At 39.3% G+C, this 24,274-nt stretch overlaps 5 protein-coding genes across 13 annotated transcripts; 3 read left to right on the top strand and 2 right to left on the bottom strand.

The window, feature by feature from the left end:
- Positions 1–80: 80 nt before the first annotated feature.
- LOC133720435 (pentatricopeptide repeat-containing protein At3g18970) lies at positions 81–1,997 on the bottom strand. The gene has a single exon (XM_062146726.1). It carries the CDS (start codon positions 1,785–1,787, stop codon positions 357–359), a length of 1,431 nt encoding a protein of 476 aa, XP_062002710.1. The 5' UTR covers positions 1,788–1,997; the 3' UTR covers positions 81–356.
- Positions 1,998–2,147: 150 nt separating this feature from the next.
- Positions 2,148–5,148, top strand: LOC133720437 (sec-independent protein translocase protein TATA, chloroplastic). Its single transcript, XM_062146728.1, has 2 exons — positions 2,148–2,571; positions 4,909–5,148. Exons 1-2 carry the CDS (start codon positions 2,149–2,151, stop codon positions 5,041–5,043), a joined length of 558 nt encoding a protein of 185 aa, XP_062002712.1. The 5' UTR covers position 2,148; the 3' UTR covers positions 5,044–5,148.
- Positions 5,149–7,045: 1,897 nt separating this feature from the next.
- Positions 7,046–11,359, top strand: LOC133721589 (transcription factor UNE12-like). Of its 5 annotated transcripts, XM_062148244.1 has the most exons (8): positions 7,050–7,515; positions 7,615–7,958; positions 8,053–8,169; positions 9,600–9,719; positions 9,859–9,924; positions 10,040–10,105; positions 10,535–10,612; positions 10,733–11,359. In XM_062148244.1, the coding sequence occupies exons 2-8, from the start codon at positions 7,617–7,619 to the stop codon at positions 10,964–10,966; spliced, it is 1,023 nt and encodes a 340-aa protein (XP_062004228.1). In that variant the 5' UTR covers positions 7,050–7,515; positions 7,615–7,616; the 3' UTR covers positions 10,967–11,359. The 5 variants fall into 5 exon arrangements, with proteins under 5 accessions (XP_062004229.1, XP_062004228.1, XP_062004226.1 ...); XM_062148245.1 differs by having other exon boundaries at positions 7,046–7,958; positions 9,603–9,719; XM_062148242.1 differs by having other exon boundaries at positions 7,051–7,958.
- Positions 11,360–12,111: 752 nt separating this feature from the next.
- On the top strand, positions 12,112–14,874 carry LOC133722662 (pentatricopeptide repeat-containing protein At3g04750, mitochondrial). 4 transcript variants are annotated; one of them, XM_062149533.1, is made up of 2 exons: positions 12,112–13,327; positions 13,415–14,874. In XM_062149533.1, exons 1-2 carry the CDS (start codon positions 12,718–12,720, stop codon positions 14,725–14,727), a joined length of 1,923 nt encoding a protein of 640 aa, XP_062005517.1. In that variant the 5' UTR covers positions 12,112–12,717; the 3' UTR covers positions 14,728–14,874. The 4 variants fall into 4 exon arrangements, with proteins under 4 accessions (XP_062005517.1, XP_062005515.1, XP_062005516.1 ...); XM_062149531.1 differs by having other exon boundaries at positions 12,135–12,204; positions 12,352–14,874; XM_062149532.1 differs by having other exon boundaries at positions 12,138–12,204; positions 12,674–14,874.
- Positions 14,875–15,102: 228 nt separating this feature from the next.
- On the bottom strand, positions 15,103–23,425 carry LOC133720222 (mediator of RNA polymerase II transcription subunit 14). 2 transcript variants are annotated; one of them, XM_062146429.1, is made up of 8 exons: positions 22,980–23,420; positions 21,220–22,299; positions 20,978–21,075; positions 20,540–20,717; positions 19,365–20,361; positions 18,260–19,272; positions 16,795–17,870; positions 15,103–16,201 (listed from the first exon to the last, which is right to left on the bottom strand). In XM_062146429.1, exons 1-8 carry the CDS (start codon positions 23,196–23,198, stop codon positions 15,403–15,405), a joined length of 5,460 nt encoding a protein of 1,819 aa, XP_062002413.1. In that variant the 5' UTR covers positions 23,199–23,420; the 3' UTR covers positions 15,103–15,402. The 2 variants fall into 2 exon arrangements, with proteins under 2 accessions (XP_062002413.1, XP_062002414.1); XM_062146430.1 differs by lacking the exon at positions 15,103–16,201 and adding an exon at positions 16,384–16,691 and having other exon boundaries at positions 22,980–23,425.
- Positions 23,426–24,274: the final 849 nt, after the last annotated feature.

Raw genomic sequence — 24,274 nt, 5'->3', positions numbered from 1 at the left:
GAGAAATTAGACAGTCACAGCCAGGTTCACCAACTACTTGATAATTGGGTTAAGGGCTGATGGAGCAAAGTAAGATATGATACTTAAAAAAAGGGGTCAGTTGGTGGCATGAGTATTTTCTCATGGCGAAACCAAAAAAATAAAAGATGGTTTAAAACTCAGAAGAACTAGTTTACATTAGACAAAGGGTCCATGGGTAAACAGCCTTGATTACATTAGACATTACCAATTGTTAAAACTGCAAGTAATTCTACCGGAAAGGCGGAAACTTAGAGAGTTAAACTCTGCAAATTTCTATTGCAGATGCTAATGGTGTCTTCGCAAGCTCAATGCTTTGCAGCTTCACTTCCTAGCAACTACAACCCATCCAAGGCATGATTGCTAGTAGTCTGAACAGAACTAGAGCCAGCTTTGTTTTCAATTCCCATGACCTTCATCTCCTCTCTCACCATCTCCACAGCATCCCACTTTTCGGCATAAGCATAAATGTTTGACAAAGCTACATAGTCTTCACTCTTTGGAGTTCCATCTGCAGAACTCTGCGTCAGCTGGATGCGAAGCAGCTTCCTCCCAACCTTCTCTCCCATTGCGACATTCCCATGAACTTTGCATGCACTTAGCAAACTCCTCCACAAGACAGCATCAGGTTCAACTGGCATTGCTACTATAAAGTCATAGGCCTCATTCAAATGCCCACTTCGGCTAAGCAGGTCAACTATGCAACCGTAATGCTGCATATGAGGGGTGACTCCAAACTTGGTCTTCATCATATGGAACAAATGCAGGCCTTCTTCAACAAGCCCGACATGGCAGCAAGCCGAAAGCAAGCTGGTGAAAGTCACTTCATTTGGGTTTGTTCCATGAGCTTTCATTACATCCAAAAGCTCCAGTGCTTCACTCCCCTTACCATGAATAGCTAGCCCGGTTGCCATTGCTGTCCAAGTCAAGACATTTCTCTGTTTCATTCGCTTAAAAATGGTTAGAGCACTATCAACACTTCCACATTTCGAGTACATATCAACAAGACCAGAACCCATAAAAACATCACCATCAGGAGCAGGCATTGCCTTCTCTACATAACCATGTACACAAGCACCAGTTTCCAGCACACCCAACTGAGAAGCCGCGGAGAGAACACAAACCATAGTAGTATCAGTAGGTTTCACTCCAGACTCGCCATCCAACATGTCCCGAAACAACAGCAATGCATCCCGGACACTTTCTCTTTGCGAAGAGTACCCCGTGATCATTGCATTCCACGTAACACTATTTCTCTCAGTCATTTCATCGAACACCTTACGTGCCGAATCAAGGTCCTTATTACTAGCATAAAAATGTAGTAAAGTGGTTTGCACTAAAATGTTTGATATGATGCCCTCTTTTACTATCCGGGCATGAACTTCTCTACCTACTACTAATGTTGGTATTGAAGGTAATCTAGCACAAGCTCCAAGAACAAACTTGTAGGTAAAGTCATCAAAACACAAGCTTGCTTTAGAAACCCAATTGGCAAAAACAAAAATGGAGTCTTTAGGTTGAGTACATCTAATCAAAGTGTTCAACAGGAACAGATTAGGCTCATCAAAGTGTTTGAATACTAAATGGGCATAAAGGCTGGTGCTTTCTGGGTCTGATAAGGCACAGCATTGCTGGATTAGCTTGCCATATATGGAAGTTGATTTGAGACCATTGGTAATCAACTGGGCATGGGCTTGCTTCAATTGGTGTGTGGATTTTAGTTTCAGGTTTAAGAGGGAGAGAGATCTGAGTCTTGGCAGATGGTGCATGTGGGTATAATTAACTTTGGCAAAAGTAAATAAAGGTCAGACCTTTTCTGTTTTTACTCGATGAAATTGGTTTAAAATGTCAAAACATGAAAGTAGAGTAGCCCATGTGTAGAATTTTATTGAACTTCAGAGGAGAGACAAACCCAGAAACTGAAAGCAGAGTAGGTGTATATATACCTCTGCAAAAAAGTTAATAAAGGTCGGATCTTTTCTGTTTTTACTGAACAGAATAGGAGAATTTATTGTCAAAAGATGAAAGTAAGAGTTGCCCATGTGAAAATCATTGGTCAAATATATTTGTTAAGGTCCCACCAAGATAAAACAGAGAATAGTATATTGCTGAAGCCACCTTCCCCTTTCGATGTTATCTAATCCTCCGCAGTTTAAAAACACACAAATTCAACCGAAAGCTCCAAAATCTCCAAAACCCACAAGCCAAAAGTTAGGAGCAGAAATGGAGATCTCATCTTTAACTCTATCCACTCCAAGATTTCCACCTTCAGTTCCTTTCTCTTCATCCCAGTCCACCTTTTTGACCAACAATGGCGGCACCAATTTGTTCATGACCAAAAACAAGGTCAACAGCAGGGGTTTGGTTGGGGGCAGGAGCAGAATCAGAACCAGAACTGAAAGAGCCAAGAAGGGTCTCACTTGTAATGCTTTGTTTGGTCTTGGGGTGCCTGAGCTTGCTGTTATTGCTGGGGTGGCTGCTCTGGTTTTTGGACCCAAGAAGTTACCTGAAGTGGGCAAGAGTTTAGGGAAGACTATCAAGAGCTTCCAACAGGTAGATTTCATTGCCTGGATCTGTTTTGTTGTTTAGAAAATTGATGAAAGTTATAGCCTTTTGGGGTCTTTTGTTGTATGCATATGTGGAAATAGGGAACAAAGTCAAGAATGTTTAATTCTATTGATAAAGGTTTTATATTATGCAATTGGGTACTTAGGTTGATTGAGCTACTTTGATTGCACCAGAAATGGGGGAGTTAATTGAAAAAATTAGAAAGGACAATAAGTTACTTGCACTATGCTTTAACTGATAGGAAGAAGGCCAGTTCTAGCTTAGAACTTCTGTTCATTGTTCAATATGAAGTAAATTAAATTTAGGTAGCTGTATTAGTGTTGGGTTTAGGAAATTCTTTATACTATTGGTATCAAATGGTGAAAAGTTAAGAGTTCGGATAATCCATTACTTCTCAATCAACTGTATGTTATGTCGATGGGGCAATTACTGGAATCTCTCAGATTGTTGGTTGTTGTGGAATTGAAAGCTTTACGCCTTTAGTAATTTGTTGTTTCTGCCTTGTATATGTCTTTGTGATTTGTTGTTTCTGCCTTGTATATGTCTTCGTGAAATTAGTTGTAAAAAGTTTGTTTGAGATGTACATGCATTGGAAGCCATCATTCCCTGTCTGCCATAGTTTTGCGATAGGCACAACTGTTGATGTGTAGTGTACTCTGTACATGTTGAATATTATAGTAGATTATTTCATTTCTTGTAGTATTTGGTTTTGTCTTCTTTTTGCATAGATTACACTCAATAATTGTATGAAAATACCTCTCTCTTACAAAAGAAACTAAGGTAGATTTTACAGCATTTTGTATGTAGGACATTAGTTTCACCTTAGGTGGGTTGTGGTAGAGTTCTGGTATTGGAGTTAGAAATTGAGTTGAAAATGAAAATGACAGTAAGATTGATGATATCGATCTGTGTTACTAAATCTCTATCACTCATTACACATAAAACGGGTAAAAAAGAACTAGGATCAAGGGACACAGAAAGTAAAAGTTCTTCTACTGTGATATAGAGGCAAAAATGAAGGGACGTTAGTATTCACACTCCCTCACCACCTCTCAAACACCTTGACTGTCTGTTTGTAGGGATGATTTAAGATTGGAAAGTGAATTAAAGGTTATTCACAAGAAAATTCTACAATTTCTTTACCTTCTAATATGCAGTACCAAAGAGGGAAATGCTTCGTTCCTTTCTGCTCACTAAATATTATGAGCAAAAACACACACTCCTCTCCATCCTCTCCATTTTTAAATGTTTCTACTTATCCAAAAGAAAAAATTAAAAAGAAAAAAGAAAATCCTGTCTTTATAATCATATCGTCCTTCCTTTGTACCAAATTGTAAAGGTTTTCTCCTAAATTGGTGAAATCCTTGTTTCTTTTGCTCAGCAGGACAAATTTATTTCCCTAGTTTTCTTGGCTTATGGGATATCCTGCTGGTGCCTGTGCACTATGGTAGTCTGTAGTCTGTACACACTCTAAATTTGGCCTGAGTTATGCAGAACACCTTAATCTGAGGTGATCAGATGGATGCATTTAGATAACAAGTTGGTTAGTTTTGTTGCATTTAGTCAGGAGTGAGTTATTCAGTGACAATCTCAAGTTACACACCCATATTTTAAAAATACTAAACCATAACCCTAATTGTACTTCACTTTTCCCTTTGAATGTTTACTTGGTTTTATCAGCAAGTGGCGGGAATTGAAGCGTTCATATACAAAATTGATTCTTTGTAGAAGGAACTCAAGCTAGTTGTACTAAACCATAACCCTATCATATACTAAACCATAACCCTAATTGTACTTCACTTTTCCCTTTGAATTTTTACTTGGTTTTATCAGCAAGTGGCGGGAATTGAAGCGTTCATATACAAAATTGATTCTTTGTAGAAGGAACTCAAGCTAGTATTTTTTGAGAGCTTCAGCTCAAGCTAGTACTAGGAAACCAGGGGCTCATTAGTTGTTAATCAACAGAGTAGCTGTAAATATCGGTCGAATCATTTTAGACCAGTAAAAGTCTGTATATCATAGTGGGGTTATCAATTCCCAAGGAAATATTAGTCCCACTCCCACTTTAAAATGATTATATTTTATTTGCACTCATAGAAGGGGAAGAAGGAAAGAACAAATAAGAATATATAATTTATGTGGTTCCTTTGTAGTGTGCTTACGCCTGATCAAAGACTGATTTAAGTGTTGCTGCATTTTATCAATGTGCTTTAATATGCAAATAATGGAATAACTACAAAGGGTAACACAGTGATATATCATTTCTATCTTCTGCTTAACTCATTTATCCTTGTGTATCTGATTGATTGGTGAACTTTGCAGGCTGCAAAGGAGTTTGAGACAGAACTTAAAAAAGAACCTGAGCCTAATACAGAGGTTCTCACTGATGAACCTACCACGGTGAGTGAAGAACAAAAACCAGAAGTCAAGGTCCCAAGCTCCCAGGAAAAAGTATGAGGTTGTAGGAATCACTCATTTGACACATTATTAATTTTGTTGTTGTGATACAAGTTTAGAACAAGATTTTTTCAATGTAGATCAGTTATGCAGAAAATTTACTTCTTGTGTTGTGTGATTGCCATCCTCCTAATGATCTTTTAGGAGAGTTCAAAGGAAATTGTTAAGTTGATCTAACCAAAACTCCCTTATGTTTGGCCCATCTCTTGATCAAATTGCTTTCTTTAAAAGTACCCCTTCTGGGTTCCCTATTCTACTATGCACAGTGGACTGCTAAGCTCATTATAAGGGGGGAAAGAACAAAAATAAAGATAAGAAACAAAAAACTTTTTGCTTTGAAATGAAAAAGAGAAGTGGGTGTAACTTTCCCAAGAGTAGGTAATGTCTTGGCTTTTGTAGCCCTAAACTGTTTTCCAGATAGGTAGAAATGAGCGGTCCTGGATTGATGGTCCAACTTTTGTTTTTCTTGGCATGGTGCTATACCAACATCTTTTAGCAGGTTTTCATTTGAGCTATTTAGTATACTAGTAATTTATCCAATAATTAGATTATCTTTCTCATCCTAGTTTCTTTTGGCAGCAAAATGTGTGACTTATTAGTTCACTAACTTTAAAAAAATTGTTTATTTCTGCTTTGTGCTCTCGTTGCTTGAAAGGTCTCAATCATACAACAATATAAAAATGACCTAAAACCATATAATTATATCCGGGTTATGATGCACTAATGATTTGTATGGATTGTTCTTGTGGGATACTCTTGAAGCTACGCTTATTTCAAGCTATGGTTCATATACTGATGTATGATGTCTGTGTATTATAACTATAACAAAGTAACTCCACTAAAACGAGGGCACCGACCCAGAAAAGGTGAAAGAATTAAAAACAAGAAAAGATAGCAACCTCTGTGTATTGAATTCCAAATCTCTAATAAGCAATGGAGAATGGTTGCCATGGTGATATCAAACCCTACTTTATGACAAGTTATATTGTTTTTTTCTTTTTCTTTCAGAATACCAGAATTTAAAGGATATAGATTGGATTAAGTAATCGAAAATTGTCGATTCAAGAAAGAAGATAACCCATTATCCTCATAAGACGTGCAAGGAGTGAGTTTCTTTTTTATTTTTGAGAATAGCAAGAATTGAGTTTCAATCCTGATTAATTACAGATAGGCTTGAAGAAGATGACTAAGTTTGAGAAGGACGACTCAAACTCAATAATGGAGGTGTAAATTACGTGCAGTGAACCATAAACATGATTTTTGGGTTGTAAATTTGGATGAATCACTCTTTGTCTGGCTTTAGAAGTTGTATGATACAAATTTGGTGTGTGGCTGGATTGGACTAGTTGCATTCAGTGAGCTGTGATAGTGTCTTTTCGAAATCATGTAGGGTTTCGTACGCACCCTGATTAAGTAATTCCCATTTTGGGTGGCTATCAGAAAACCGAAAGAACCAAAAGAGGAAAACAATGATAAATTGTCTCTCTGTGAGTCATTATATCTAATTCAATGTCTTAGTTCCCATTAATTTCACAAATTTTCTTACTTAACCTTGTACATTATCATAATATAGTCTTACCAGTTGTAAAAATTTATCGTCCAAAGTTATTCTAAAAGATATAACGTAAAAGAGATTGTTGTTGATATTTCTCTTTTCAAGTCTCTAAATGTATTAGTACAAAATTCCATTTTCTTTGGCTCATGATCCCATAGTGAAAACTCATTTTAAAAATTCATTTCGTACAAGTAAAAAGTTTTTCAAGTGTAAAAAGAGTTATTTATCAATGTTCAAGAAGTATAAACACAAGTAAAACGAGTTAATTATACGTTGAAATGACTCTTTCCCAAATCAAAATGTGTCGGCATCACATAAAAATGAAAATTTAGTGTGTTGTGGCCGAATTTCTCACTGAACAAGAGAATTCCGAAACTCTATAGAACACTTTACTACCAAGTTCATTTAGCCTTCAAACTTTGAAAAACAAAAACGCCAGTCACGGCCCCTTGTCCGCGCGTAGTAGCAGTACTGTACTAGGCCTAGTACCACGATTTCACATTGAAAAAAAAAAAAATGTCTGATTACTCTCTATCTCAGTTTTACTGTCCCTCTCTCCGCTCCAGTCGTCCTCCTCTCTTTAAATCCATAAATCACACGCACACACACACAAACCCAGTAGTAGGAAGCTTTAGTGTTGCAGACCCCCCCAAAAGCAAAAGAACTCCGAAGCCAAAAAGACAAACGTTTTCTCATCACACCACCAAAAGCCTCCACCTTTCCTCCTCTCTCTTTCTTTCTTCTCTCAAAACCCAAAAAGCTCCAACCACACAAACCCCAATAAGCCACTTCCGGGTCATCGGGTCCAACACCACCCATTTTCACCACTACCTAAATCCATTGCCTCCCATAAAATAAACCCAACACACCCTCTACTTTGTTTTTGGTTCTCTCAAAGATTCAAGAACCAAGCTTTGGTCTCTTTTTTTTTTTGGTTTTCTTTCCTCCTACCAAAGTCCTCATCTTTACAGAAAAGTCCAACTTTTTTTTTTTTTTTTTTTTTTTGCACTAATCAGTTATGGCGGGCAATCCGCCTGAGGGACTCGGAGACGATTTCTTCGAGCAGATCATGGCCGTTCCTCAAACGTACAGCGGCTCCGGCTCCGCTGCTGACTCAGCTGGTGGTGGATATGGAGACGTGGGGTCCATGCCCATGGTGCTGCAGTTGGGCTCCGGAACCGGGTCTTCTTCTGGCTCCGGCGTCGGGTACAGAGGAGGAGTCGGGTCGGTTGGGATGGGTATGGGCATGCCTTTGGGTCTGAATTTGGAGCAGGGGTTTCTTGGACAAGACAGGTTCAGAGATGAAGTTGAACCCAACTCTAACACCACCAACAACAACAACAACGGTAGCAGTTCTAATGTAAGTCTCTCGGTTCGCTTTGTTTCAAGTTGAGGATTGGTAGTTTGGTCTTGTTTTTGAGGTTGGTTTTGGGGGATTTTGACATGGGTTTTAGTTGACGGCATGGCAGGAAAGAGATTCGGTTCACATGACGAGTTTGTTTCCGGCATTTGGACATTTGCAAAACCACTCTGTCCGGCCAACGCCGCCGCCTCCTCCTCAGCCTCACCAGGTCAGTCCCCTCTCATAATGACGAAATTGCCCCCCCCCTCCTTTGTTTTCAAAGATACCATTTAGGTCATGTTATGTCCCCTAAAAAGGGCCAAATATTCCGCCCGAGAGTTGTGGCAGTGCTGTTTTAGTACTGAAATTTCGGAGATGTGAGCAGTTCGATAATTGATACATGCGGGGGTGATGATCTATTGAACGCGACCGCATCTTTGAAATTTCAATACTCAGGATAAGGTCATGTTTATGTCCCCCTCAAAAGGCCAAATATTTAGAATTTAGATTCCAATGTCGTGTCGTGTCCTCTAAAAAAGCTAAATATTCCGTTCTATATAGTGCTCTACAGTATTGAAAATGAGCAGTTAAATGAATCAATACTAATTAAACACGATTCACAGCTTCTCAGAATTTCAATACTCGGGACCTAAGGAGATGTGTCCTATAAGATGGTTAAGGGTATAGTGGATTTATTTTCTAGCGTTTTTTTGTCTGGCCTTGTAGTAGTTAAAAAGTGTGTTTTACACGCGCTTGAGCGAACGTGGGGTATGCTTTTTCAGTACAAAGGTGTACCCGACGGACAAAGGCACAATAAACGAGTGAGATTGTTCGCAGGTGTGAAGAGCTCGTGCCGTCTGGGGGACAATGTAGTCTTTTCAAGTTGTTATAGTGGCAATCTTTGTCATGTAAGCCTAATTATATGACCACGCGCTTCGGGGACGCGCGCTCATGTCCTGCCCTTCACATGGGGTTGACTCTGTCAATAGTTTTGACTTCTGTGTGTGATATGGATATCCTCTGAAGATTTTGCTGCAGAATTTGGGGATCTTTAATTTTTTTTTTTTAATTTATTTATTTAAAGTTTTCGATGATTTTGAATTTGACATTTTAAGGGGCATGTGGATTTTTTTTTTTTTAAATTATTTGATGTTTCAGTTAATGACCCTAAGAGGTTTTAGTGAAATTTGTATGAATTGTTCATTTTATATGTTTCTCTATTTTCTCAAAAGGAAAAAACAAAGAACTTTTATTTTCCTTCTATTTCGATATCTTGACTTGTCCATGATGCCAAGATTTTACGCAATCTCTCTTACTTTTATAAAAGCATTTGATGGAGTCTTGAACTAGGAAAGTTGGAAGAAAAAAAAATGGTAAATGTGAAATGACTTGTAAGATGGCCCTTCCTTCCACTTTGGACTGTTTGGATTAATGCGATGAAAATCCAATTTGATCAAACTTGTATTGAAAATGACTTTGAGTAACAATAAGTGTGCTTTAGAGCCCATTGCTTTTGTGCTGAATATCAGCTGGCAAGTGCTCATTGTGCTTTCACTTATCTGGTTCTGGTTACACAGCTAGTAATTTCATCAAACTCAGTCGATGTAAATAAAGTAAAGAGTGAATGTCAATAAATTTGTTAATTTTTGGCGCGTGCAGCAGTTTCATAGCCAACCAGCACCGGGGCCAGCTGCTGCTCCCCATCACCCTCCTGCTATCCGCCCAAGGGTCCGAGCAAGACGAGGTCAAGCAACAGATCCCCACAGTATTGCCGAGCGGGTAAACTAGATTTTTCTGTCTCATAAAAAATCAGCAGCTATATTAGTTCTGCAGTACTATCAAATACTGGTTTTTCTGTTACAACTAAGACATAATCATGGCATCTAATATCGGAACTTTAATGATATTCTTTGTTCAGTTACGCCGGGAAAGAATTGCAGAAAGAATGAAGGCTTTGCAGGAATTGGTACCTAGTTGTAACAAGGTTAGTGACCAAAACAGCAGTTTTTAATAGCTTCTGCATTGAGTGCTTGTTGGGTATTTGCCTTGTCTTTTAGATTTGCTCTACATGTATTGACATATTATGACATCTTATGCAGACAGATAGGGCAGCTATGCTTGACGAAATCGTCGATTATGTGAAATTTCTAAGGCTCCAAGTAAAGGTATGCTTATTTAAAATTTAAATTGATTCATGATTGAACTAATAATGGAAAATTTAAAGTTTTTGAAAGACTCCTTTAGATTGAAAATTTAGATTTAGCTTTTCCTGCTCAATGGCTAAAAGCATATCTTGAATTCATCATTGTTTCAAAAACGTGTACCAAATGCCAACCAGTTGTGTGGTAATAGCTTCCAATTTCCAAAGTCTTGAAAATGTCTTTACCATAAGGTAGGCCCCCATCATTGTTGTTGCACATGCCAGACATCATTAAAGGCATTGAATTTTTTGTTTTCGCATGAAATTGTTTTTTTGTCAATGCTGAAATAACTTTGTCTGGTTGGAACCTCTAGAATTCAATGAAGTCATAATCAAATAGGAAAAATGCAAATTGTACAACTTTTCTTCATTCTTGGAGTTTATATTGAAACAGGTTTTGAGCATGAGTAGACTTGGAGGAGCAGGTGCAGTGGCTCAGCTTGTAGCTGATGTACCCTTATCAGCAGTTGAGGTAATCAAACCTGAACAATGCATCCCTAAACCTATTGTTACTTGATCAAGAGTTTTTCTCAACAAATTTTTTGATTACTCAAATTTAAAAAAAGGATATTAATGTCTTGGTTTTATGAAGGGAGAGGGGATTGAAGGAGGAACCAATAATCAACAAGCATGGGAGAAGTGGTCAAATGATGGCACAGAGCAACAGGTAGCTAAGCTCATGGACGAAGATGTAGGAGCTGCCATGCAATACCTTCAATCCAAGGCACTTTGCATCATGCCCATATCACTCGCTCCTGCAATTTTCCGGACACATCAGCCGGACGCAACGACAATGGTTAAGCCAGAATCACACAACTCTTCCTAGGCTCCCCCAAATTAAGTCCTGTTTTAGTTAGTACCATTCTTACTCATGGCATTGGGTATATTCATATATACTCTAGTCAATTACAACTCATTAGAACTGAAGTGACAATCAAGTCATAGCAACTGTTCACTGTTTTTTTCCAGTTGTGTAAAACAAGGGACTGATTGTCATTTTCAAGTCTAGGAACAAATTTCAAAAGCTAAGTTGATGAGCTCCTCTTGTAATATCAATGGTGGGGTTAGTTGAGTGTGACCAAAATGTTGGTGGTAAGAACTAAGAACTCTTCAATTTTCTTCTATGGATAATGGGATAGGGGGCCATGTAAAAGGGATGGATGGTTGTGTATGATGTATTTTGAGAAAATTCTTAATGCAAGTTGAAGGTAGATGATAATGGTTGGTTGTTTTATAAAGCAGTGTTGGATGTAAGAATTGAACACATCACTAGCCAGCAAGATTAATTAACATCAATTATGTGTTTTAGTTGGAGACTAAGTAATGGGTTGTATCAAGACTCATATCTCATATATTGTGAATGTGAAACCATTAATATTGAGAATCCTAGTATTATTACTTAAGGTAATAAATCTGATATGTATTTTGGCAAAGAATCTGATATGTATAAGGAAATAAATGTATAGAGATTTAGTTGGATTCTATTAGGATTCTCTTTATGGGAGAGATCCTATAGCAACATCTCTGTAAAGTTTGAGGTCCCTGCATCCACTATAGTAACTCAATTATAGAGGGATAGAACCGGTTCAAGAGTCATTAACTCACTCTAATTGGTGTAAAACTCAACTTGCCAAAGTCACATGTTCTTATGTTTTCACCAAAAAAATTTCACCTTCAAATGATTTTCAAGCATTTCTCAAACTGACGAAACTCAAAAATCACGACGCAAATTCCTATCACAATTTTTCAAAGTTATAAAAGCAATAAAATTCATTATAGATTAGTCCATATGTATGATCAAAACGCAGTGTAGTACAACTTTGATAAATGCTTCTATAGGGATTACAAGTAGATTTGCTATGTAAATTGTTATATGGACGTTACATTTAAAAAAGAAAAATTGAAAATGGCTTGAGATGAGATGGGCCAATTGTTGGGCTATAAGCCTATGATATTTAGTTCAAAAGGTTCTGGGTTTAGACAGAACAGCACAATATGGATCCCTGTCCCATTTCCTGGATTGAAATTAGGGTTCTCGCTTCAAAGGTTTCACCTTGATGATGGGTAAGTGTGCTGTGCAAGTGACCAAGTTCTTTTTTTTCTAGTCGTTTGTGTTTGAACTTTGATTTCTGTTAGATTGAACTAAAATACTTGGGACTTTTTGGGTTCATTGTAAAATACTTGAAACTTGGTTTATAGTATGTTCATCAGTGTAGGGATGACAATTCTGGACTTGAAATGGAATTTCTGTAGAGAAAGAAGAAGAATTTGACTCCAAGATGTGATCTTTTCTTTTGGGGTTTGGGAAGACATCAATTTAGTTGTGCTTTTTGGAATTTATGGTTGGTTATTGCTTAATGCTTCAATTTCAGTTGGGATTCTAGATATGTAGAGGTTAGAGCTATCGGAATGCAGATGATAGTTATTCGCGGACGAAATTCTGTCTGCCCGTTTGTTCATATTAGATATGTTCAGATTAGAGCCTTGAGAATGTAGATGATGCAATTATAGAGAAGTTATGTCATATCTGCAGTTCAGTGTGATAGTTGTTCATAGACAGTGTTTGAGTATTTGAGCATGTACCAATGTGGGCGAGGTATCCGCCTTCTAAGTTCAGCTTCAACGAGCAGCAGGAGCCTCTGGGATCCGACTGTTGCCCTTGAACTCAATCACCCGACTCTTGCATTGCTGGAGAAATGTCGTACGAGGTACCATTTCAAACAGATTTTGGGGCAGATGATGAGGACCTGTCTCATCGGTCAAACATTTCCCATGAGCAGGCTCCTCACATTCTCAGCCATCTCGTACCCTGATAATTTAGACATTGCAATTCTCCTTTTCAATCACTATACTCCTTGTCCTAATCTTTACATATACAATTGCATGATCTCTGCCTTATCTTTCTCGAAAAGTCAATCATTTGGCCTATACAAGTCCATGCTCTACTCTGATATATACCCAGATAAACACACCCTTCTGTACTTATTCCGAGCATCCAAGTATGTATCAGATGCAAAGCAAATTCACTGTCATGCCATTGTTACCGGTTTGTTGTCACAGGGATACCTGCAAAACAGCCTCATCAAGATGTATCTGGAGAAAGGACAAATGGAGCTAGCTCACCAGGTTTTCCATGATCTGCCAACACCAGATAGGGTCTCATTTAATATCATGATCGTTGGTTATGGTAAGAAGGGATATTGTTTAGAAGCTCTACAACTTTTCCATGAAATGATGGATTTGGGTCTTAAACCGGATGACTTTACCATTCTAGGACTTCTTATCTCTTGTGGAGTATTAGGAGATGCTCGAATGGGAATATCTGTACATGCATGGATTGAGAGGAGGAAAACCATTACTTCTTCAAATTTGATCTTGGGTAACGCTCTTTTAGACATGTATGTGAAGTTCAATAAACTGGAGACTGCCCGTAATATTTTTTATGCTTTAGTGGAGAAAGATATTGTTTCGTGGAACACCATGATTGCAGGGTATGCTAAGGTTGGCAATTTAGAACTTGCCCACAATTTTTTCAAGCAAATGCCTAGAAGAGATCTTGTTTCTTGGAATTCATTGATTTCTGGCTATGCCAAGAGGGGTGATTATGAGAAGGTAATTAAGGTAGTCCACAATATGGTAGCAGAGAACGCGAGGCCTGATAATATCACTTTGGTTAATTTGGTCTCTGCTGCAGCAGAAATTGGAGCACTGGACCAAGGTAAATGGATGCATGGCTTGATTTTGAGAATGCAGATGAAAATAGATGCATTTTTGGGTTCTGCATTAATAGACATGTACTGCAAGGCTGGAAGCATAGAAAGAGCATTCTTGGTTTTCAGGGGATTGACAGTGAAAGATGTGACCGTATGGACAACAATGATCACTGGATTTGCATTTCATGGTCATGGAAGGAAAGCTCTGGATCTGTTTTCTGAGATGCAGAGATTTCTATTGCCAAATGGGGTGACTCTTGTTGCTGCTCTTACAGCTTGTAGTCATAGTGGACTTGTGGAAGAAGGGCTCAGCATATTCAACAATATGAAGAAAAAGTTTGATATTGAGCCCGGAATTGAGCACTATGGCTGTTTAGTGGATCTTTTAGGTCGATCAGGGAGGTTGGTAGAGGCAAAAGATGTGATTGAAAAGATGCCAATAAAACCAAGTCGAAACATGTGGGGAGCAATGCTGAGTGCTTGTAGAGCTCATAGAAACATGGAACTAGCCGAAATAGCTTCCACAGAGCTACTCAAGTTAGAGCCTGAGAAAGACGGTGGATATATATTGTTGTCTAACATATACGCTGCCTGCGGGAGGTGGAGCTCCTCGGATAAGATTAGAGAAATCATGGAAATAAGAGGAGTGAAGAAGACCGCAGGTTGCAGTAGCGTAGTTATTGATGGAGTTATCCATGACTTTGTTGCTGCGGATAAGCGGCATCCAAGGTGGGAAGAGATCTTTCTTATTTTGCAGTGTCTGAAAAGTGAAATGAAGCTAGATGATACTGGTTTCGCCAATTTTGAGCCTTGTTTCCAAGGTGGGAAACCAATGTTACTAGACTCGTGTGATTTTTTATTTTATAGTTTTTAGTTTTGATTCTTATTTTGAGCTTGATGTAGAAGCACTAAGTATTCTGTGCTAGTTATGTATGGCATCAAACAAGAATTGTTGCACACCCCAATGGGTAAGATTTTATATGTAGATTCTGAAGGTTCAAGTTCTTCACCGAAATTTGGTGTTTCAGGATTTTTCAGATTTTTTCTCCTTTCAAGAGTTTGAATTCATTTTACGAAACCCGTGATCCAGAAGGGAAAAAGAAAATGACGAACTGCTGATTCAATTTACTAAACTAACTGTTAGAAGTTCTAAAACAAGACAGCGGATTGTGCCTACAGTTTGTAGGTATCCATTAGAACTGACCTACTCCAGCAAAACAAAACTTTACCAAGTGTATTTACAACGACAGACAATAATCTAATCCAATGTTCCTAATTATCAGAAAAAGATCCAAAATATTGTACAACCCATGTATCAGAATATTCATATCAGCTAATAACAGTTGAAGGTCCATCACACCACAACCTCTGCGCTAACTCTGCAACTGCATCATTCTACAAGACCGCTATATCCCAGTAAATTCCATTCAAGCATTCTGCACATTTATATCCTACAGCTACTATCACTACAAGTTTCACCTTAAACGATCTAAGAGAACCAAAAAAATCGGAACATAAGCCATGATCAATCCCTCGGCGGACCAACCAGTCATGTGCCCCCAGGGGTTGAACTAACCACACCGCCATCCCTCAAACCTTGAAGCCACACATGTAGCGTTCTTTGCACATAGTCAGCAACAAGTCTCAACCTTCCGAGACTATTGTCTCCTCCTGAACAACTCTCCACAGTCCGAGCAACCTTTTGTTTACACTTCTCCCAGTCATCAACACGCAACCAGCAAGCTCGACCTCCATGGCTTCCTTCCATGCCAAGAAAGGACACATTAGGATTTTCGCCAAATGAATACCTCAACTTCACTGATACACAGTAAGGCAGCCATGCTGCACCGCCTGCGGCATTTATGTGGGGTATGTGAGCAGAATCAAGAACAAGAGTCAGTGCAAAATCAACCGAGTTGTGAGGCCGATCATAATGGATATTACTTTTGGCAACAGATGAATTATCTGAGTTCTCATCTATATTCGACCCAGCATGATATTCAAGACATAATTCAATACGGGGTTTCTGAGCAGGAGCTACATCACCACCCTGCACCAGCTGGGCTAGTCCTTTTTTCCATGCTATTAATTTCAAGAATTCTCTTAGAACTGATATGGGTAAGGTCAAAAGAGTGATGAATGATGCAACACGAGAAGCATCGTAAGGCTCTGATGCAACACGTCGACTAAAGTAGTCACAAATTTCTCCTATTTCAGTTGGAGTCAATTCCTCTTGAGCAGTGGTTGGATTTTGCTGCTGTTGCTGCTGCTGATGATGGAATCTTTTCACACTCAGGACTTGAAGAAGAAGTTGAACTCTATGAACACTTACTGCAAATACATAGCCACTGCAGAAACACCAGGCAATCAGATAAAAGAACTTGCAAGGTTCTATATAGGTGTAAAATTAGAACTGGTGTAGTCAATTAAGATAGCAGCGCAGGCAGGGAATAAAGCAACCATGAAATAACATCCAAAGCATCTCAAAACAGAGAGCAAGAACTACATATCAATCATTGTATGCCAAAAACATCCATATGATAGAGCTCTTATTCCATCCACTGAGGAAAATCTGAGGCTAATAGTAACCTTAATGTTTGTCACTCAAAATTCCAGATGGAAATTCATTGCAAATATCTATACATTGAAATTTGTATTTCCATCTTGCTGGCCATGTACATAATTACTGCAGCGTCTATTGCCCTATCTGTTTCGTGATGTTTCACTAGAAAAGCACTTCTTCCTTTTTATTCTTTTCGCATCTTAAATTAATTTTTGTTTCTGTTACAAAATACATTGAGCATAGGTCATCACCACAACAAAAAGAGATTACATGATCTGCATAGCACAGTTGGCACCTAGTATCAGCCCATCACTAAGATTAAGAATTAGAATAATAAAACTTTCTAAGATATGAATAAGATTGAGGAAAAGCTCTTACCCCACAAAGAAACGCAAAGCAGGCTGCTCCTGGTCCAAATTTAATAGTGCACCTTCATTGTCTTTCAAAATGGACCCTAGAATCTCTTTCAAAAGATCGGGCAGCTGGGCAAATAGCCACAGCACTCCAAGGTACTTGAGAATACCTCTCAGCACCTTTTTAAGAGCAACAAGGGGGACCCAACCACCTCCATACCCCCCATCATCTCCAAGACCAATAATGGCTGTATTCAGTTCTCCTCTCACATGAGCAGGGACACCTGCACCTGGTGATCTACGTAAAGGCATCCCTGAGCTCATGACAGCCAAATTCGAGGATACTGGAGAAGCATTTCCAGCACGGTTCAAACTAGCTACTTGATTGCCTGTCCTAGACAATGCAGCAGAACTAGGGAGGTTAACCCTATTTCCATTGACAGCAGACAGCTGGGGACCTGCACTGAGGTTTTGAGTGTGTAAATTTGCCAATCCCGTTTGTTGAACACCATTGAAATTAGTATCTAAACCATTCAATTCTTGGGCCACATGCTCCATAATAAATGGCCGAAATTGCGGGCAAGGCAAAGAACCTCCAACTGAAGGGCCCCCCTTTGGTGGCGTTGCTGGTTGTAACCAGACCTGATCTCCTGCAAAACATCGCATGTCAACTGCAAAGTGCTTCCGATATATAATTCGTATCCAGTAAGGACCACGCAGCACAACAGAAACATCAATGGGCAACAGTGAGCTAGGTACAATGCCAGGTCCACCTCGGCCAGCAGCAGCAGCTAACATTGCAGCCCCGTGAAGGCCGTGATTTGTAAGAGGGCCTGTAGCAGCAGATGAAACAGAGTTCCCAACAGGGACAGGAGACTGACTAACATTTGTGGTTGAACTGGTTTGCATAAGGCCCTGGGATGGTACGTACCCGGCCTGTTTTGGGACAGAAGAGAGAATTGTCATCCCACTAACCCCTGGAATAGGACCAGCTCGCGCCGGTCGAGTTGCAGCTGCAAGAGCATGTAAGGGACCCGCAGTGAGGCGAATGCAGTCCAAAAGTGATGCAACTTCAGCTCCGTTTATGAAATCTTCCAGAAACTGAAGACAGAAAACAATTACATTCATGAATGCAAGTCTTTATAATGAAGCAAAATTAGCGGGAAATATGGAGTGAAATCAATAAGACACAAACCCAAGATGCAAAATAAATCTAAAAACTTTCAATGCATCAAAAACAACAACTTTCATATACCATTTTCAGCCATTATGAAAAGCTTTTTACGGCTCTAAGAAAAACTAGTCCAAGTTAAGTAGACTTTTTACATGGCACCACATGCTAAAAGTTGGAAATTATAGAATTGTACAAAGCGTATGCAGAGGATGTCTGTAGGACTAATCAATTTCAAATACCTTTAACACGAGGTTAACCCAAACAACCAATTAGAAATGTCGAAAGAATTAGAAAATAATTAAAATTGTGAATCTACCTTGGTATGAGGCCAAAGTTGGTCAGGAGATACGTGCATAGTACAACCCTCTTTACCTGATTCCCACTCAACAACAAAGCGAGCCAGGACACCAGATCCAAAACTGAACCACAAACTCATGAGTCCTACTGCCTCAATTCTAAATGCCCTTCTCATTTGTTCAGATAACCTATCAGCTCCCTCAAAAGAACCTTTGCCTCCTGGTGCTTTAGAATCGGAGTTTACACTTTCTTCTGGTTTCTCATCTGCTCTTACTCCAAGCAGTTTCCGCATCCCCAGGGAAAACATTCTTGCATTAGAAAGCCTTTGGATATCTGCCACTAACTTCTTTATACTATCAGCCTCCACAGACTGATAACTGAGAACAACACCTTCTGGATCATAACGAATATGAGAGTCAATGTCAGAAGTATTGGCAATACGAACACCAGAACCCCAAGGTGTAGTATTGCTTCCTTTCTGAAGCTCCCACAAATCGCGGAAATGCTGGTCATTTATTTTTACATCCCAATATATGCTTCCAGCTCTGCCAAGTCGCAAGCACAGGTGTTGCCATGAATCACCCCTGGCAAATGGAAGTCGGAACCATATGTTTGAAGATGTACTTCTTAACCCCACTTCTTCAACATAAGGGATGTCCAGAGCCCCCATCTGGCTAGTTAGTCTGGCATGCTTAATACCAAGTGAACAGTGCCTGACCACATGAAGAAGAGCTGAAACATAAATGCTAGAAGGTGCATATCCCTTATTAGCTTCAGATATAAGATCCCCATAACTGTATAATCCAGTTTTTGAAGTCATATCCATTGACATTAACACCTGCGATGAAGAGTGCTGAGCCTGATCGACTTCAGAAACTTTCCTCCTTTTACAAGATCCTAAATTGGCTTCCACACCTTGCAGTGATGGGATCAGATCCAACATTTCTGAAAGTGTACGCTTTCGAAGTTTTCTATCATGATTTGAATCATCATGATTAGGGCCATCGCAGACTCCAGAATCAGGTGCATGGGCTGAAAAAAAAAAAATCATAGTAAATTTGCGGCAAAAGTATATTTATGGATATATCCCACTTAATATACGCATCACAGAGAAAGTAACTTACTTGCAGGAGTTGTTACACATGAGTTTGAACCAGCGACTCTGAAAGATCCAGTTACAGGTCTCATGCCTGGCCCGGATATTCGGGGGCCACTGGGACCAGGTGGAGATAATAGGCGAGAAGATCTAAATCCATATGTTGCACCCTTTGAAGTATCACTCATAAATCTCAGGTGATCTTCATCCATTGAAGTAGAACCATAATCTACTAACTGGGGAGACCTAAGCGAAGCCAAATCCTGATCAGACTTTGAAACAGACATTTTCTTCACAGAGACACTCCTTCCAGTAGCAGAAGACAGAGAACTGAGAGAAGAAGACTGTATGGTGCCCTTCACGTTACTTGATGAATACAAGGATCCATTATAATGGGATGCCATACCAGAAACATTCGCAGCACTGTTTAACTGCGACATCTGCATACCTCCCTCCCATTTGGAAGCTGGACTTCCAGCTTTTATGGAATGAAGATTCATTGGAGCAGAGCCAAAATGAGAGGCAGAAGATGTGTTGAATGATGAAGTTCCATTTTGAAGAGAGAAGGAAGGTGCAGATAACCCTTTCTCCAGTTCAAACACTTCATCAACCACAGAAGAAAAACTCGATGGTGGACACCCTGCAATTGGCATAGAACCCTCGAGGCTGATATCCGTAAGAAGACCATTTTCAGATGACTGATTAGATCTACCAGCGCTAGGCAATATGGATTGTAGTTTTCCCCAGTCAAGCAAGCTTAAATTCATATCATCTTCATGCATCTGCATCTGGTTAACATCAATTTTCTTGATCCGTATCACATGATTTTGGTCATTGAGAGAATCAGCTTTTCCAGAAGAATCGGGCTGAGTCTCAAGCAATTTAAAAAGGGGTTTGAAATCCTTATCAAGCTGCATCAGCAAAAAATAAGAGCTCCCACAATCTGGAAATCCCATTAGCAACATAGTTGAGCCATTCAAAATGTTCTTTGGTAATTTAACTGCAGGTAAACCATTTTCATATACCTGCAAAAGTACAGATCATGTCTTGTCTTGTGAAAATCAGATGAAGCCATACATACACTTAATCCTCAACAATGCAAAGTGCAGCACCCAATGTTTATCCTCATAAAAAAAAATAATAAAAAAAATATAAACAATTAAAAAAATTAAAAAGTAAAAGTCAAAAGAAGGGAATGTGTACCTCAAGGCCTAAAAACCTTCCAATAGATGCAAATAAGTGCAAAATACTTTTGCTTCTCAAGCTAATGAAAACTTCGGCTGCAGTCATAGTTCCCTGATTTAAAGCATCTTCACATTCAGACAAAAATGCAGAAGAAGCAAGAATATTCCGGGAGGACTGAAGACGAAAGCGGCCATTCCTGCAAGTCAGAGGTGTTGTATAAGAGATTATGGAGAAGGACATCAAAATTGCAAAGCAATGTCCAGCATTTATGTGCTAAGATTCATTCTTTCTAAGAAATTAATCAAATTAAAAATTAAGAGACAAACTTTTACAAAATATATGAAGAGCTTCTTCCTATGTCTAGCCAGAAGTACTTTTAGTTGTCAAAACCTAATCTATTTTTTCAATCCAAATTCCTGTACTAATTTACCAAGCCTTATAAGCAAATAAGGATACCTTATATTTATTCCCAGAGTAAAAAATGATGACCCATAGGCACGCACACGTAATACTTCGTGCCCTTCATATTCTCTGACATCTGACTTAAAATCTTTCTGCATATAGAATTAGAGAAATCAATATATGAGCAATATAATGAAAGAGAAAAAAGTAGTATCCCCAGACAACAACCAAGGAGGAAAGAATAAACAGATAAAAAAGAAACATGAAACAAAAGTTGCAAGAAAAAGGAAAAATACCTTTTTATGGTCACTGTCCGCTTCTTCCACACAGGACTGAAAAGCAACATCCCCTGAACCTCGACAGATTTGAACGTTTTTCTCCAGCTCTTTCTGAATTTCGAGAAGACGAGTATATCTATTACAGCATATGGCTCTCAGAAGCAATTTCTCAACATCAATACAACTTTGGTCAAGAGAGAATTCTGCCTCCTTTCCAGTTAATGGATCTATTACAAATGTGCTATGAACACATTTTATCAGTAGATCTGGTCCTGGATCAATTTTTATAGACGGACATAATGATGAATCAGAAATACCACTGTTTTTATCGAAATCTAACCAGTATACAATTTTTAACCCTGGCGTTCGTAAACCAGATGTTTCAGTTTCTCCATCTTGATTTAATTGCGCAGAGCCAGAAGTCCCTGCATGACTGGTGCTCCCATCAGATAGGACCTCAAATCGGATTGCATCCTTCCATCTCCCCTGGCGAAGAGCCTGTACTTGCCTTAGGACAGTGTCTATGACAAGTTTAACACACATCTCATGTAGAAAAGAGTACAATGTCTTGAATGGATTTTCTGCAGCAGCCATTCTGCGCTCTAAATCATCCCCAAGAGTATACCGCTGAGATACTTCTAGCTTTATAAGTCCACTTCTCTCGCCAACAAGCAGCTCCAAGTGCAGTATCCTCCACATTGATAGGTGCCCTCGGTAGCCAAGAGTAATTAAAACCTTGAATTCCCCATTTACACGAAGCAGTGCTGTACCATCAGAGACTTTAACCTCGCTTATTTCTTTTGGGATCGACACTTCTAGTAATTGTCTCCGCACAAGCATGTCCAGTTTTTTCAAAGCCGGCTTCTGCTCATCCTCACTTAGTGAACTCTGAAGACCCACATCTTCTATACATTTTGGTAACCGCTGATATGATCCTGATAGGAGGATTTCAACTGCAGATGGAACATCATAAACAGGAGCACAAGCTTGTTGCAGACCTTCATGCATGAAAAACAATGAATCTGCTGCTTGAGTAAAACAGGTATCATGACTTGACAACGTAGAAGTAAGTTGCTGACAATATTGTATCAATGGGACCTGCAAATAGAAAGGCACAGATAATAAACAATATAGCCAAACGAAAGAATGATTGCAAAAGGAAATAGGCTTACAGGAACAAACAAAAAAAAACTTCGCGGCACATGCAGAATCCGAAACACACAGTAAACACTCATCAACACAAGTTAATAAACCAACCAATAAGGATATCTACGGCATTGATTTTTGACGTCAACGAAACTACTGTCAACCGAGAACATATAATTAGTTCATTACTAGCTCGCATGGCAAGATACAAACACTTTGGCGCCCGACAGAAGACTAAGATAGGCCTTCTTAAGTGCCATCTGATACTTGACAGCTGAATTCCAAAAACACTAATGGTATATCTTTCTCGAGCAGGGGATCCTCACTTCCCCTCCTAACTCATTTTCTCTCAACTGCCTACAGACACAAGTTACATAATTCAACAAAAACCAAGAACAATGAATAATCTTCCATCCCAATACACAACCAAATCAAAACCCTGAAACTCATATAGCAACAAAAACCCTAACAACCCAGACTATCTGGAAACCCATAAAGCTCAAACCTTTGAAACACAAACTCACTCAAATTCAAAAACCCTAATTTCAAAATTTCCATTGATAACAGAGCAAACCAAGATTCAAACTTTCCGGTCCAAATCGAAAACCCAGAAAACAGAGAGAGTCCGAGACCTGCTGGCACCACTTGGCGAGGACATTGAGCCGGAGCATGCGTTGCTGGGTCTTGACCAAGTACTTGAGCAGCCCTATTTTCTTATCGGTATCGGAGAGCTCCGGCGCCGCCGCCTTCGATTTCTCCATGAGCTCCTTTAAAGAGAGGAACGACTCCTCCGCGGCGCGGTTCACCACCGTGGAGAGGTCCACCGTCTGTTGCCCTAGCTCCGACGCCATTCGGAATCTTTCTTCGGATTTCGGAAATACCCAATTGGGGATTCAATTCAATCCCTAAATCGCAGAATTGGTCAACCCAGCATTGAATTAGGGTTTCGCGTATTGAGAGAGAGAGATCGAGCCCGGTGGTGGTTTCAGAGCTCGCTCCTCTCTTTCGGGTTCGTTAAAGTTTTGGTCTTTGGGGTTTTGAATTCTGAAGTTTTTTACTTTTTAGAGAGTTCGAGTTTAGAGAAAGAGAGGGGGGTAAAAAAAAAATGGTGATTGCAAGTGATTGGTGAGTGTGAGTCAGAGTATATATGATGGTAAAAAAAAAGATTTGCCACGTGGCGAGTTATTCTCTTCATCTTTCCATTTTTGAGGGGCTGTCTGCTGTGACTGTCTGACTTGGTTTCCTTCTCCTGAAGAAAGGCCCCTCTCATAAGCTTGGCATGAAACTCAGAAACTGTACTTCATTGTTCTTCACTTTTCTTTGATGCTAACTTTGGACGTTGGGGGGCTTCATAATAAGTGTCCGGAAGTTAAAAGTAGGAGATATCCGGAGGGTCGAAAGTAAAATATATCCATTACTTTAAGTGAGACAAGGATAAGGTGTTTGATTTGTACTAGAAAGCTGCGAAGGAGGCCGGTGACGGGAATGCTCTGTGCAATTTAGGCCATGTTTGGTTGGTGGAAAGGAAATTAATCATTTTCCTTTCCATTGGGAAAGTGAATCCTGAGGGAGGAGGGGGGGGAGGAACCAATTTCCTCCACTTTTTCCTTTATGTTGACTAACAAAACATATTCTCTTAATAATAGTATAGATTACGTGACATAACATATCATTGTATGGAAACGATATAATATTTTTCTCTCTATTTTTCATCCCTTACATGATGACAGGGTGTTGTTTCTTCTTTTGCAAGGTTATGTCACTTGTGTTGAATCTTGAATATATGTTCTGCTTCTTCTTCGTTAACTTCTGCCACATCCCAAATAACAATATGATATTTACTGTCTACCATACAGTTGCAGCATGTTTTGTAATTAAAAGTGACAATGGAATGCTCTCAATACTGATGGTGCCAAACGTTCAATTC

Source organism: Rosa rugosa, chromosome 7 (assembly GCF_958449725.1).
Source record: "Rosa rugosa chromosome 7, drRosRugo1.1, whole genome shotgun sequence".
Lineage (NCBI taxonomy): Eukaryota > Viridiplantae > Streptophyta > Magnoliopsida > Rosales > Rosaceae > Rosa > Rosa rugosa.
The sequence above is the reverse complement of the archived record's forward strand: the minus strand, read 5'-3'. Positions and strand labels throughout refer to the sequence as shown.